The 15,946-nt window shown below is 43.0% G+C and overlaps 2 protein-coding genes across 4 annotated transcripts in view; one reads left to right on the top strand and one right to left on the bottom strand.

Moving 5' to 3' along the window:
• Positions 1-15,946, bottom strand: part of SUGCT (succinyl-CoA:glutarate-CoA transferase) — a 623,067-nt gene that overhangs the window by 602,169 nt on the left and 4,952 nt on the right. For all 3 annotated transcript variants that reach the window (XM_044004982.1, XM_044005065.1, XM_044005154.1), the window contains exons 2-6: positions 9,803-9,854; positions 9,623-9,696; positions 7,871-7,956; positions 5,038-5,088; positions 1,230-1,350 (exon numbers count right to left, since the gene is read on the bottom strand). In XM_044004982.1, the coding sequence (XP_043860917.1) occupies positions 1,230-1,350; positions 5,038-5,088; positions 7,871-7,956; positions 9,623-9,696; positions 9,803-9,854 (384 nt within the window). The remainder of the gene's footprint in view (positions 1-1,229; positions 1,351-5,037; positions 5,089-7,870; positions 7,957-9,622; positions 9,697-9,802; positions 9,855-15,946) is intronic.
• Positions 6,952-7,173, top strand: LOC122756116 (ubiquitin-like protein 5). Its single transcript, XM_044005274.1, has one exon. It carries the CDS (start codon positions 6,952-6,954, stop codon positions 7,171-7,173), a length of 222 nt encoding a protein of 73 aa, XP_043861209.1.

Genomic DNA, 15,946 nt, shown 5'->3' with positions numbered 1-15,946 from the left:
CACCATACTTACAGCTGCCAAAGTCTTTAGACATCCCCTAAACCAAAGAAAAGTCCACCTGGGCAAACATATACAGCTCACAAGGTGGTTTTCCTACAAGTTGCCACTAATTGTCCTTGGTACAGGAGAGGAAGTTCTTCTCTCCCCAAGCCTAGAGTATATGTATGCTTTGGGAAGCTAAGGTGGCACCATGGATAAAGTACTGGCTCTGGATTCAGGAGGACCTGAGTTCAAATCAGACCTCAGACACTTGCCACTTACTAGCTGTGTGACCATCATTGCCCTGCCCGCCCCCCCCCAAAAAAAGAATATATGTGTGCTTTGCTGCACTGTAGAGGGAAAGGGGAGGAAGGAAAAGAAAGAGAGACAGAGATCCAGAGAGAGACAGGGACAGAGACACAGAGACATGGAGGAAGGAAGGGAGAGAGGAAGAGAGGGAGGGGGGAAGAGAAGGAGGAAGGGGAGAGGAGAGAGAGAAAAGAGGGAGGAGGGAAAAGGGGAAGGAGGAAGGAGGGAGAAAGGGAGAGAGTGGAGGAGAGGCAAAACCCAACTACTTTGTTTTTTATGGACCCTAGGGGATGGGGTAGCTCTTCCAACCAAAAGTCATGCACCTAGACTTTTGGACACCGATTATCTTAGAGGAGCCAATCAGATGTGTTTCCTGTGTCTACTTCCTGTGCCTAACTAACTCCTTGTACTCTCTACTCTCAACAAGCTCTTATCATACTGAAGAAAGCCCTTTCCCTGCTACAAAGACAAATGGGGAAATGCAGCTATACATGACAACGTGCTAAGTAAAGTAAGCACAACTGAATGGCCATATGCATGCTGACAACAACAGTGAAAATAATGAAAATAACACCAGCAAAATCCAGGAAAAGACACAGAAGAGGGGTTCAGAAAGGGGACGGGCAAACACACACAGCCTTCTGTTGCTGTCTCATTAGAGTTCCCCTACTTCTTTCCCAAACAAGTAGCAACTGAAGTTTCACAGTTTCATGGGCAATCTTATTTTCAAAAACTCTTGTTTATATATTTCAGGGCTTGGTTTTGTGGTTGCTTACTAAGGGGATAATAGGAAGAGAATTAAAAAAACAAATCAAGGGCCCCACCTCTCTCTGGGTGAGTTGGCCAAGAAGAAGCCTATGTGTGGGAACGATCAGCAGGCAGAGGCTTCTGAAGGGTCTTTGCCCTCCTCCCTGTGGAAGGAAAGTCCCTGGCTGGCGTACCTGTTATGGAGCAGTAGACGATGTGAGGAGCGATGGCACTTATGTCTTTGTAGCCCAGGCCCATTTCTAAGAGCTTGCCGGGAACAAAGTTCTCCACCAAAACATCACAAACAGCTGCGAGCTGAAAGGAGAGGCAGATGAAAGAGGCATTTTCAAGGCATCTCAAATTCTGCTTCTCCCCAAACCGCCATGTTTCTGCTAAGGACACCACCTCCTTTCCAGTCATCTGGGATACTGCTCTCCCCCCCACCACCCATAAAACAAGTACTTCAATAGAGCTCTGAGCATCTGCTTTCTCATCTGGTCCTCACAACAGCCTGGTGAGGTAGGTGCTATTACTAAGGCCAAGATAGGTTAAGTGACTAACCCAGGGTCACATAACTATTAAGTGTGTCATGTGAGATTTGAATTCAGCTCTTCTGACTCCAGTCTGGTGCTCTATCCACTGAGCCACCTGGCTGCCCATTCAATCAGGATCTTGTTCATTCGACCTCCACCCCATCTCATTCAACCTGCTCTTGAGAGCAGGGATCATGTTTTTGCCTCTCTTTGTATACCCAGCACTTAGCATAGGAACTTGCATACAATAGGTGCTTAATAAATCCTTTTGGATGGACTACCATCTAGTATCTGTACTGTTATAATAGCGTCCTAATTGGTCTTCCTCTGTCTCCCATTTCCAAGTGGTCTCTCACACTGATCTGACCATGTCACACTCCTACTTCACAGTCTTCAGTGGCTCTCTATTCTCTGAAATGTAAAGCCTTCCACAATCTGGAGCTCACATTCAAAGTCTTATTTCATAATTCTCTCCTTTACTCATTCTGCTCTGGTCAAACTGATATGACAGAGGGTTCCTGTACATGACATTGCATCTCTCATCTCCATTTATTTGCACAAATGCTTAACAACCAGATCTCCAGAAGAAAAAAATTAAATGTGCATGACACACTTTCCCGTACAATCTGCATTTTCTCCATCATTTTCTTAAGTCTAGATGATCAATGAAACAATAAACCAAGCCTTGACTTGTAGCATTTGCCACTTTCCAAGGAGTAAATGCTCTCCATGAAAATTCTCCCATAATCCCTAGCTTCTGTAAAAGCACAGAGGTTGTGCCTCCATGAAGCCTTTCCCGATCTCCCTTGCTTTCACCTCTCTCTCCCTTTTGGAATTACTAAGTGTATACTTTGTATTTTCTTATATGGGTGCTTGTTTTCCTCTCCCTTAGAAAGTAAAATCAACTTTAATGACCTCTCCCAGAAACCCTAATTACTTTTACTTTATCTTTAAGAGGCAATAAAACGTTGGAGCCATAGTTTAACTAAATTTGGGTTAGAGAATTAGGGTCTATAAGGAGTCTGTGAGGAGAATTTTAACTGTTACTGTGGAGAGGCTATTAACTCTGATGCCTGAGAAGACAAAGAAAAAGAACTAAGAGAACTTATTTCCTGAGAGAACCGAGTTTGAACCTCACCTAAAGAAAAAAATGTGAAGACTATTTTTCAATAGAGATTGAAACTTATTTACTTAAAAGAACTGAATGTTGTAATTATGTTTCCAGAATTAAAAGTCTGCAGTCGGAGTAGTGGTTAAAGGTGACTTTAAATATAATCTTTCTCACAACCGAAATATTGTAATGTTTAATGTGATTGTATACAAAAAACCTATATCAGATTGCTTACTGTCTTGGGGAGGATGGAGGAAAGGAGAAAAATTTGGAAATAGAAATCTTATAAAAACAAATGTTGAAAACTATCTCTACATGCAACTAGAAAAATAATAAAATACTTTTATGATAAAAAACAATTGATATATTGTAAATGAGTAGTTATGCCTTTGTTTTATCGTTTGTTATATTGTTAAAAATAATATAACTAGTAACTGATTTTTTAAAACCTAGTTGATTAGGAATATTGATAGAAATTAGCAAATATTTCTGGGGAAAGTTTTTCTAGCTTAATAAATAAAGGTGGGAACACAGAAGTCATTGATTCATTCATTCAAGGATTTCATCATTTTAGTAATTATATGTAAATATCAGAAAATGTCACTTGAATACCTTAGAGCAGTGGTTAACCTTTTTTGTGTCATGGTTAGTCTTAACCCTAACTCTAACCCCTAAGCTTTTGTCATTTTGTGAGGCCTAGAAATCTCCTCTCGGAATAACATTGTTAAATGAATAAAATAAATAAATACACCAGAGTACAAGGAAAACCAATTATACTGAAATGAAGTTATCAAAAGACATTTAAAGAACAAGTTTGCAGATCTCGGTTTAAGAGCCCCTGCCTTAATACTGGAGCCAAGAATGAATAAGGAAAATGAACAGATGGAGAGCAGTGACCACTCCATCTCTGCCCTATATGACCATGGGCAACCCTAAACCCCTTCTTACAAATGTAAATTCCTTCAGGGACTGTTTCATTTTTTTCTTTGTCCTCTCAGTGCCTAACCAAGTGCTTTTAGGGAAGGCACTGGATCATGTGGATAGAGTGCCAATTAAATGTAAGAATCCCCCAATGCATGGTGCTAGCTGTACCGCCCCCCCATGTTAATCTCATTAGTTCCCATGGGCTTCTCATCTCTATGCAGATGACTCCCAGATCTAGGTATCCAGCCCCAATCTTTCTCCAGAGCTCTAGGCACATTCAAACTGTTTACTGTAACAAACCCACCTAGATATACCTTAAATGTCTCATGCCCCACCAGCACTCATTATCTTCTTCCCCTACCCCCCAGGAAACCTGCCCACAACCAAACTTTCCTACTTCGGTTGAGCAACACTATCCTTCTTGGCAGAGATGGTCAAGATCTAGATGTCTTTGGATCTTCAGTATCTAGAACTGTACCTTCTAGAAGTTGGATGCTGTAGAGAGCTTATGTTAGCACTAAAGTCAGAGGGCCTGGATTCAAATCCCACTTCTGCCACGTATTTCCTGTGTGGCCTTGGGCAAGTGTTTCCTCAACTATATATGGAGAGATCTGGACTAAATGACCTTGAAGGTTCCTTTCATCACTCAGCCCAAGAACCTATGACTTAGCAAGCACTGAACAAATGGATGTTGAATTGAATTGAATTGGATGGACATCTAAAATGTTTACTGAAGTTCTCAACCTGACAGATTTTTTAAAATCTTAGTAAACAAAGCATATTATGGTATTCTTGCCATACAAGTATCCCAAGACAACCTCAACAAACTTATATAAGAAAAAAAGCCCTGAGAAGACAATAGGGAGGGATTAATAACAAGAAACCAGTGGCCACACTGTGGTATTAAATGTTATTGTTGTTCTTGTTGTTGTTGAGTCATTTCAGTTGTGTCCAACTCTTCATGACCCCAGTTGCAGGAGTTTCCTCATGTGGGAGGTCCCTGTGTCAACAAAGCCACAGATCTAGTTCTTCTCCTAATCTCCTATGGCTAAATTAGCTTGGGGTCAGGAATGTGAAGACTTGAGGGAGAGAGCCATGTCTCTCCTTACCCCAGTCAGGCCAATACAGAGGATTCGGGACCCTCTCAGCCCGTGTGGTTTTGTTGTGGTCATTGTTATTGGAGGGACTTTGCTTTGTTTGTTTCTCTCCCCCTACATCCAGCAAAGGAGATTTTCTTGGAAGTGGGAGAATGATTCAAATGAGAAAGGCATCCCATCTCAAAGTCCCATACTTACCTGGCCCTTGAACACATCTGGGAGGCAGTTATTACATCCTTCAATAGTCTTTTCTAGAAACAGAATACTACCCTATAGTGAACGGCTAAAATAAAGTGGGTATATGAACTGGGGCCCATATCCCCAGAGTGCCCCCTACCTCTTTGATGATCTGCACCCCCTTTGGATCCTTGATGTTGACCGCGATGCTCTGAAGAGAAAATGACACAATCCATTAGCCTGAACAGGAAAGGTTTAGCTGGGCCCAGACCCAGAATGAGCTTCATTCTGTTTACAGCTTCCTTCCTTTTTTTTTAATAATACACATTTTTATTCATAGTTTTCAGTTCCAATTTTTATACCTCTTTCCCTCCCTCCCTTCACCCTCCCTGAGGTAGCAAACAATCAGATATGGGTTATACATGTATAACTATGTAAAACATGACCACAGTTGTCATTCTGTACAAGAAAACAGTTAAAAGAAAAAAAAATGAAAGAAAATGAAAAATAGCACACTTTAGTCTCTGTTCCATCAATATCAGTTCTTTCTTTGGAGGTGGATAGTATGTTTCCTCATTAGTCCTTTGGGATTGTCTTGGATCATTGAATTGTTGAGAATAGTCAAGTCATTCACAGTTCTTCATCAAAAAACATTGCTGTCGGGGGCGGCTAGGTGGCATAGTGGATAAAGCACTGGCCCTGGATTCAGGAGTACCTGAGTTCAGATCCAACCTCAGACACTTGATACTTACTAGCTGTGTGACCCTGGGCAAGTCACTTAACCCCCACTGCCCCGCCAAAAGCATTGCTGTCTCTGTGCACAATGTTCTCCTGATTCTGCTCACTTCACTATACATCATTTCATATATTTCTTTCCAGACCTTTCTGAAGTCATCCTGCTTGTCATTTCTTATAACATAATAATAATATCCCATCACCATCCTATACCACAGTTTGTTTAGCCACTCCCCAGTGGATGGGCATCCCTTTGATTTCCAATTCCTAGCCACCACTAAAAGAATACAGCTTCCTTCCTGATAAACAATCCATTATTCCCCTACCAAGTCGCTTAAAACCCTCCTTACCAATTTCATGGCAATTAGAAAGTGTTGAGATAGGTTTTCTTTTAGGCAAGACCTTTGGTTTCAACATTAGTGTAGTGATTTCATTGTTCCCTTTAGGGATGCACAGCCAGGAAGTGAATAAAGAAGACCTTTCATTCAGGCCCTTCTGGCTCTGTTCCCTACCCAAGGTGCCATACTGTCAATATGCCATGCTGGCTTATTAGCAAGTTAGAGAGTAAGGTTATCGTTATTACTTTATATCTTATATTGTTATTTATACTTACAATGTTATATTATTATTTATATTATTATATTAAATATTCTATAAATGGCAACCCTGCCTATTAGCCAAGAGACAACAACATTAAGGATCCAAGTAAAACCATTCTCTTGTATTCTAGAAAGGAAGACTACTCAGGTCCAGAGGGCTGAGGCCATGCCTCTAAGGTCCACAGCTTTCCACAGGATCAAATATAGAACACTCACTTTTAAAATGTCTTGATGAGTGGGATGTTGCAATGGAAAGTATGCTGCTGAATTGGGGGTGAGAGGACCTGAGTTCAAATCCTACCATTCCTACTTTGGATCACAGGCTAGTAGATTTCAACCTGCCTGGGAGGGGCCTGGAAGAGTTGAGCCATTTGGCAGATGACGAAGCTGAGGCCCAGAAAGGTTGGGGATTTGATCAGGGTCATATCTAGTAAATGTATGAGACAGGATTTGAACCCAGGTCCTGACTCCAAACCAGTGCATTTGGTACAAAGCCTCTTACTCCTTACCACTCACATAATCTTGGGTAACTCACTGAGCCTCAGTTTCCTTTTCTGTAAAATGAGAGGGTTGTTAGGTGACCACTAAGGTTCCTTCCATTCTCAATAATCTTAAACTATATTGTTTGCTCAGTCAGCAGTGAAGCCCGAGGAGCTGCTACTGATGTTGCCGCTGCCGCTGCCATCACTGCTGCTGCTGCCGGGGCTGCAGGGTGGCCGAGGGCATTCAGCACCGGCACCATGAACGAGGTGGTGTGCAACGACTGGCTGGGCAAGAAGGTGAGTGTGAAGTGCAACCCTGAAGACTCCACAGGGGACCTAAAGAAACTGATCGCAGCCCAGACGGGCCCCAGATGGAACAAGATTGTCCTGAAGAAATGGGGCCGGGTCTTCAAGGACCACGTGACATTGGGCGACTATGAAATCCACGATGGAATGAGCCTGGAGCTTTATTACCAATAGGGTCCGGTAGGCGCCTCAGCCCCATCCGCACCGCTTCCCTCCATTTGTCTTTTTAGATGTAGCAGCTTCCACAAGAAACATTACTGCAAAGCAAACAACTCTGCAAGGCTTAGAAGGACCCTCTCATCAATCCCATGACCTCCCAGGAAGCCAGCAGACACAGGATAAAACATGCTGCTCACCTCTAGGAAGGGAGATGATGCGATTCACTGTGCACATAGAGGCAGAGCTCTTTTTTCTTTTTAAAAATGACCAAAGCAGAAATTTGTTTTGCTCAACTCTACACGTCTGTGATATGGTTTTGTTTCCCTTGATTTCTCAGGGAAGAAGGAAGCAGAGGTGAGAAAGAATTCCTAGCTGACAATTGCTGACACGCAATTTGAAAAAATAAAAAAATAATAACCTTAAACTAGAAAAAAACCAAAAAAGTTCATTTGGCAATTCTATTTATATGTGAAGACTGATTGAGACTGTATAATCTTGAGCAAATCCCTTGAACAGTTCTGTGCCTCAGTTTCCAAATCTGTAAAATAAAGGGGTTGGACTGGATGATCTCAGAGTCCCTTGCAATTCAGAGGTTCTATGATTCTGTATAAAAATATAATAGGGTGGCAGATTTCATTATCTTGAATTCATTCTAATGGTGGGGAGATGCCACCATTAAACATCTAATGCATAAAGCATCCCCTTAGCTTACCTTTTTATTTCGGTTAATGCTGAGAAAATAAGTACTCTCTGATCCCACGAAAGGTGGGCCCCAAGTTCGAGTATCATCACCAGCTCCTAGAAATAAGAGCAGTCTTCTCATTATCTTTGACATTTCACATAAAAACACCTGAACATCCCTCCAGCCCAAGGACAAGCACGAGGACCCCCCCTCACCCACAGGCTTCCCAGAGGCCTTAAAGACATCAGAGTAGGGAGATGGAGCCCAAGCGAGCCCAGGGGCCCAGCTCTTCTCTCACTTCAATGCTTCAAAGGACTGGGATAAATCAATGTGAGCCCTCCTCCCACTGATCTGATTCGACTACATCCAACAAGCATCAGTTAAGCCCCTACTGTATTCCTGGAGCTGGGCTAGGCACTGACATACCAAGACAGAATCAAAGTAATGTTTGTCCTCAGGGAGCTTACCTTCTTCCTTGAGGTCAAACACGAAAATATAAAAATCAAGTCAGTAAGCAAGTCAACAAGCATGTATTAATGCCAGCCCTGTACTAGGCACTGTGATAACCCCTGAGAATACAAAGAAAAGCAAAAGAAGGAGAGGGAGGGATCAAAGAAGGAAGAAAGGGAGGAAGGGGGGTAGGGAGGGATGGAGGGATATTGTTGACAGGTGAAATGAACCACAGAAGCTAAGCTTCCCCAGGCATTTTTTTACATGATCTTTTTTTTAAGAGCTTGAAGGGACCTTAGAGGTCCCTCATGTTCCAGTTGAGGAGATTCTAAGGGACCTGTTCAAGGCCTCCCAGCCAGCAGGTGGCAGCATCATTTCCAGGTACTCTAACCCAGATCCAGAGCTCTGTCTACTGCACCACTAGCTGTGTCTTGGCTTCAGCAGACCTTATCCTCAGAGGTCACACCCTAGGATGAACCCCCTGGTGTCTAAGTAGGTTCATTGTTTTTCAGGAAGATGTTCGTCATGGAGAGTTTTCACAAAACTTTGCACATTGTACACAGGTGCAATAACAATAATGACACAATAAATATGAATGTTGATTGAATCCAAAATGAGAAAAGGGAAATCTGCATGTTTCAAGAAGTAAAAGAAAGAGGGGAGCAGGAATGGAAGCATTGCGGTTCTCTTGGAAAGGGTTCTAATTTCCCTCCATTTTTTCTGGCCCAATGCACAGTGCTCTGGAATAACTCCTTCTGCACCCTCTCTCTCACTTGCCTTACTCTCACTCTTCCTTTCCCCTTCTCTCCTCTTCTCTCTTCCTCTCCTCTCCTCTCTTCATCTATTCTATCATCTCCCCTCTTTTCTCCTCTTCTCCCACTTACTCTTCTCACCTTCCTTTCTTCCTTGCCCTTTGTATCTCTCCCGCCTCTCTCCTGCTTCTCCCAAGGGCCCAGGGTAGCTCTTCCCAGATCATCTGAGGTCCCTTCCTCTATGTAGTAGTTAGGCTCAGTTACCAAGGCCTGGCTTCTGATCTGAGGCTGGGGTCCCAGGCTCAGCCCTGACTCTTGGCCCATCTTCTTTCTGCTCCACACTCCATTACCAGTCCCCTTGCCCAGAATTTGGTTTGGGGCTGGGTGGTTCAAGCTACAACCCAAACCCTGCCCCTTGGCACCTCAAGGGGGTGAGGGAGGTCAGGGAGGTTTCCAAGTCAGGGGAAAAAGGGCAGCATGCCAAGTCTTTGTGTTTCCACTTCCACTGGAACAAAAAAGTGTGGAATAAGCCACACAAACAGCTGATCTATTCCATTGATAAAAACAAAGGAACAATTACCTGGTTTTTCCACCTTAATCACCTCAGCTCCAAGGTCTCCTAAGTTCATAGTGGCAAAAGGTCCAGCCAGTATCCTGCAAAATTTGACACGGATGAAGGAATGCAATGCCTTCCAGCAAGATACCCTCTTGCTATTTCTCCTGAAAACTGACTACCCCAAACTAGACCATGAAGACAAACCTGGTGAGATCCAGAATTTTCACACCATGCAGGGGCTTCACGTTGTCAGTGTCTAGGGCAAAAAAAAAATACCAAAATAAGACTTTTTTTCTTGGACTTCTAAATAATATTAATTTCAAATTCTCCCCTCAGGAAATTGGGAGGAGGGAACACTTTCTCTAATAGTCTTTTCAATAACTTCTAAGGCTATAAAACAGTGGCTGCTGTTGTTACTGCCTTGAAAAATGTGTCTGTTTGAGGTTTAAAACCGAGAGCGTCTCAGACCCAACTGAAGCCAAGAGCCAATAGATGAACAAATCAGGTGACAGATGGAAGCCCACACAATGAATGAGGGAGAGCCTCGGGTAGGGGGAGAAGAGGCCAAAGTGCCAGGCATGTCTACCTGCCCATCTCTGGAACTCTGGAAGCTCTTTGCCCTTAAATCAGTGCAAACAGGGCAGTTCTGGGTGTCTGCAGTTTGGAATTATATCATGAAAAAAACTGTAAATAAAATGCAATTGGATTCTATGATAAGAATGACTAAACTCAGTTCCTAGAGAGGAGATGAGCGCTACCTTCACTGAAAAGGTGAGGGGTTCCCAGTGCAGAATGCTGCAAACATAGTTGATAATGTTGGTTGGTTTAACAATAGCTTCTTTTGCTTTAACTTTGTTACAAAGGAAAGCTCTCTGGGTAAGGAACGGATAGGGAAAGGGATGCATTCAGAAATGCATTTATATCATGCATAATGTGATAGAAAAATTAATAAAACATTTCATAAGGATCAGTGAAAAATCACATTGTTTATGCTTAATGAATTGTTCGACTGCTTTGAAACCTTTGAGAGCTCTGGGCAATTCAAGGACCAAGCACAATCCAGAGGACCAGAGGTGAATCATGCACCATTTCCTAACAGAAGGTGAGAGATCCAGAGTCAGAATCAGACATAACATTTTTGGACACGGACAGCATGGGAAGTTGCTTTGGTTGACTGTCTCTATGTGTACAAATAAATGTATACCTACATTTTTATTCATAAATATATCCATGTGTATATTTGCATATGTATATACATATGTATGTATATGTATGTTGTTGTTCAGTCCCATCCACTCTTCGTGACCCCATGGACCAGAGTACACCAGGCCTTTCTATCCGCCACTCTCTCTGGAAGTCTGTCCAAAGTCATGTTCATTGCTTCTGTGATTCTATCTCTCCACCTCATCCTTTGCTGCCCTCTTTTCTTTGCCTTCAGAATATGTGTATGCGTATTTGATTTATCCACGTTTTTGCTTGGAGACAGCTAGGTGGCACAGTGGATGGAGCATTGGACTTGGAGTCAGGAAGAGCTCAAATGTGGCTTCAAACACTGTGTGACCCTAGACAAGTCCCTTAACCTTTGCCTGCCTCAGTTTACTCCATTGTAAAATGGGGAGAATAGTAGTACCTGCCTCAAAGGGTTGTTCTGAGTATTAAATGAAGTAATATTTGTAAAAAGTGTTTGCCACAGTGTCTGACACATAATCGCTTCTCAATAACTGCTTCTTCCCTCCTCTTTCACCTTATTTGTTATAAAGGTTTTGTTTTTCCTTTTTCATTTGGGATAGGGGAAGTTGAAGGAAGAGAACATTTGACATAGTCAAATGAAAGTTAAATTGAAAAGAAAGTGGATTTCTCATCAAAGAAATCAATCAGAAAAGTAGCCCACTCACATACCAGGGACCCCCATCTGTAATAGGAGACAAATCTCTTCCATTTGAGGAGTTGCCACAATAGCAACCCCAAGTTTTACGGGCTGGGAGCCCAGTCTTTTGGATAGAGGAGAGCGGCAGGATGCCTTCAGGGTCTTGAAGAGAGAAGGGTGGCATACATGGTCCTAAAGCTGGACATTCATCAGGGGAGTCCAAGCCACAATATGGGGCAGCAAAAGGCCTAGCCTTTGCCCTCCACTCTTATTGTGAGCCCTCCGGACAGTGCGAGGTCAATGGGAAAGGGGGGGAGGCTCCTCTAGCAACCCCAACTTTGGGTAAGCTCCAGGCCTTCAGGGTAGTCCAGTATATCTGGGTGTCTGTCAAGGTCCCTTGCAGTAAAATTGGGTTCCCCAAAGTGGAGGTGGTCACCTGCCTATTGACCCCAAAGGCCCAATCCACAGGGCAGTACTATAAGGCTTCATACTTGTATGGGTCTCTTGGCTGAGAGGGGCTCACTGAGAGGCTTAAAGATCAGTCTCAAGGTCACTTCCCTTCCTAGGGGAGTCCAGACCACAGGGGGCTCCTAGGAGGATAGTGGACTTTAGGACCCTGAAGCAAACTGGACTCTCAAAGGAAGGAGAGGATCATTGTATTGAGTATTTATGGGCTGGTGGGAATCCTTGATGTTTTGCTTGAATTTTCTGATTTATTATAAGGGCTTTGTGCTTCCTTTCCCCCTCAGGTTAGGTGAAAAGAAGAAAAAGGAAGAAAAAAGAGAAATACTTGATAGTTATGAAAAATAATTTTTTTTAACGAGGCAATTGGGGTTAAGTGACTTGCCTAGGGTCACACAGCTAGTAAGTGTTACGTGTCTGAGGCTGGATTTGAACTCAGGTCCTCCTGACTCCAGGGCCAGTGCTCTCTCCACTGCACTACCTAGCTGCCCCGAAAAAATAATTTTTAAAAATCCTAATGATCTGCAGATTAAATATGCTTATTGTTCTTTTCAGATACATATTAAGTCAAGGCTCTGGATTCTTGTCCTGACACTTTATGCAGAGCTCTGTAGAGATATGCTCCACATCAAGCCCCATTTAGGTATTCGCTTTAGTGCTTCCTAGGCAGCTAAGTGATGCAGTGGATATTGTCTGGAATGGATAAGGCCTGGAGTCCAGAAGACCCCGTCTTCCTGAGTTCAGATCCTGTCTCAGACACTTTCTAGCAGTGTGACTCTGGGCAAGTCACTTGCCTTGTTTTTTTCATCTGTAAAATGAGCTGGAAAAGTAAATGGCAAACTCTCCCAAGAAAACCCCAAATGGAGTCAGACATGACTTTTTCATTCGTGCCAGGTCAGTTTCTTTTATTCTTTTTTTTTTTTTTGGTGGGGCAATGAGGGTTAAGTGACTTGCCTAGGGTCACACAGCTAGTAAGTGTCAAGTGTCTGAGGTCAGATTTGAACTCAGGACCTCCTGAATCCAAGGCCAGTGCTTTATCTACTGCACCACCTAGCTGCCCAGTTTCTTTTATTCTAATAGAATATAAACTGCTTGAGAGAAAGGACTGCTTCATTGTTGGCTTGTATCCTCAGTGCCTCACATACAGCAAGCACTTAATAAATACATATTGGGTGGGTGGGTGTTTCCTGCCACAACCAGAAGAAGCTACAGTACCAGGCCACCTTCCCAGAATTCTACCTTCCTGGCTGCCCCCTTCCCTGCCTGCTCTTCTAGGGGGCCCTAGAGCAGCCACACTACATGGGCCTTTTTAGGTCACCCGTCCTTCCCAAGGCTGACTGTGAAAACCAGATGGTAGCCATTAGCCAGGCTCCTAGCAGGAGAAAAGATGAAGACAAGTAAAGCAATGATAAGCATTTATTTGAAAATGTTCATTTGTGTTGAAATAATTCTTTTTAAAACTTTGACAATAAGTATTTCTATGGAGTGATTTTGTATCATTTTTTTAGCCTGTGCAAAGAGCTCTCATTGGATCATAGATTTAAAACTGGAGAAGGCCCTGAGAGCCACCTTGTATACCTTGTACCCTCATTTTCTTGGTGAGAAAAGTGAGACCCAGGGAAGGCAAGAGACTTGTCCAAGGTCATCAAGCTAGTATGGAGACATGTTGGGATTTGACTCTACATACTCCTAACTACAAAGCTGAGGCTGCTTCCAGGACAGCATACTGTCTCTCCAACTGGGCCCTCCCCAGGAGCACAGAGTCTGACTTCTTTCCCAATCCAACCCAATCTGAAGGAATACTGGAGCATGGTTCTAATCTATTGGAGAAGATCTGGTTTTAGTACAGTAACTCCATGAGAGCCCAGAGGATACTTTCAGGTCTGAGGAGGATATATTGTAGCCTCTGGTGCACCATAAGAAAACCGACTGATGTCAAATACGGTGTCCTGAGGCACCCAGTCACAGTTACAATGTTACAGTTGCTCCAATAACAGAAGGAATAGCTTCTCTCCCCAGCTGAGACTTCCTGAAGCAAACACATACACTTCAAAGAAACAAACAGGGCTTCTGGGCTAGTGTTCCCAACTGGTCACATTACAATGATGTTGCAGAATTTGGGAACAAAGATCTAGAGAGCCTCTGACAGAGCACATCTTGGGTATATATATACCCAGGTGCCTTGGTGTTTCTGTAATAACTATTTTCACTATCATAGTGGACAGTGACCTAGCACATTTCAGGTTTACAAAGCACTTTGAACCCATTTAGTCATTTCTTCCTGACAGATGACTCCAGTGATCCTTTGTGTGCTCTGTATATCAGTAAAAAAGTGTTATGTACTTGGCCAGGTTGGCAAGAGGTCTGAAGTTTGGGGCACAGAGAAAATCAACTACCCAGGCTAAGGGGGAAGGCAATCATTGCCTGGGGGAGGTAGGGTCCCAGATGGAAGATAAGTGAGCATTAACTAAAAAGGAAGACCAGGCTGCCTTGTTACTAGGAAGTCTAGAAAGTGGGAAGGTGAGAAAATAGGGAAAGAAGTTGTATCAGAGATTCAGGCTGAGAGATTAATATTCAATCAGAAAACAAAAGATAAGGGGGGGCTCAGAGCTTGCCACTGGTAAGATTCAGGCTGGCTCCTTAAAACTTCCATGGGGGGCAAGCACCGGCCCTGGATTCAGGAGTACCTGAGTTCAAATCTGGCCTCAGACACTTGATACTTACTAGTCGTGTGACCCTGGGCAAGTCACTTAACCCCCATTGCCCCTAAAAAAAAAAAACTTCCATGGGATCCCAGACAGTGGGAGGGGGCTTCCCACACCAATATAGTCTGGGCCCTTTCTACTTAACAAAATTGAAGTAAGCTCCCCTTGACACAATAAAGTTGTACATTCACATTTGTAGGTAGACCAGTCCTGAGACTGGTTAATTATGGATTAAAAAGTAAACATTTTGATGATGATTTGTTTATGGGCTTAGGCCGAAAGCTCTTCAAAAACAAGTCTTTACATTTAACCTCCTTGTTATCTCCCCAAAGCTTTGCGTACATCTACACACAAACACACACACACACACACACACACACACACACACACACACAGAGTGGATAATAACTACAATTTGCCAGTAAGTCGTCTGGCTCCTAATAGAAGCTGAAGGCAAAACAAGCACTCATCTGAGTTTCTGGCACCTTCTCTGCCTACAGCACTAAAAAGGTGAGTTACCTGCCCAGGCTCACCCAGTCAGTATATGTCAGAGTTGGGACTGGAACCCAGATTCTCCTTGGCTCCCAGGTCAGCTTTCCAAAGATCCACTATACCACACTGCCCTCTCAAAGTACTTCATCATCTCTTTTATCAACTATTTTATTTAGTATCTCAAGACACTAAAGTATCAATTATTCCTTCTGTAACAGAACACAGGGAATTCAAGAGAAGCTAAATTGCCTGAGAATACTCACCATGTTCAAGCTAAGAAGTGAGGAATGAAAGAGCCAGCATGACCTGACAATGAATGATGGAAATGAGAGAGAAGGATCCATATGTTGGTGGTGCTGTGGATGGAATGGCTCTAACGATTTGGGAAAACAACTGAGACAAATAATCCATCTAATGACTACTACTGGGCATTTACCCATAGGAAATTAAACAATAGAGAGAAAAGAGGCAAGGACACCAGAACATTTATAGTGGCATTTTTAAAATAGTAGCAAGACACCAGATTATTAGCAGGAAAAAACTGAGGAATGTCTCCAAGCTGTCAAGGGAACCCTTTGTGGCAAACCTGGGAAGGCATGGACTAGAGCCAAATAGGATGGATGGGCAGGGATGGGCATCATTGAAAGGAACACTCAAATCAATGAGATCACACTTCCCTGAAGTACTGAATATTGAGAAAATGGATATAAAGAAGGTCCCCAGTAATTGTGGGGTAGCCGGACAAATTGTGGTATGTAAATATGGTAAGAATATAATTATGTCCTAAGAGATGACAATGAGTATGATAAATTTAGAAAAACA

The sequence above is a fragment of the Dromiciops gliroides genome, chromosome 1, assembly GCF_019393635.1.
Source record: "Dromiciops gliroides isolate mDroGli1 chromosome 1, mDroGli1.pri, whole genome shotgun sequence".
NCBI classification, from domain to species: Eukaryota; Metazoa; Chordata; class Mammalia; order Microbiotheria; family Microbiotheriidae; genus Dromiciops; species Dromiciops gliroides.
The sequence above is the reverse complement of the archived record's forward strand: the minus strand, read 5'-3'. Positions and strand labels throughout refer to the sequence as shown.

What these genes read in the sequence shown, in the direction of transcription:
- LOC122756116 (XM_044005274.1), top strand. Translation starts at nt 6,952, where the DNA reads ATGAACGAGGTGGTGTGCAACGACTGGCTGGGCAAGAAGGTGAGTGTG.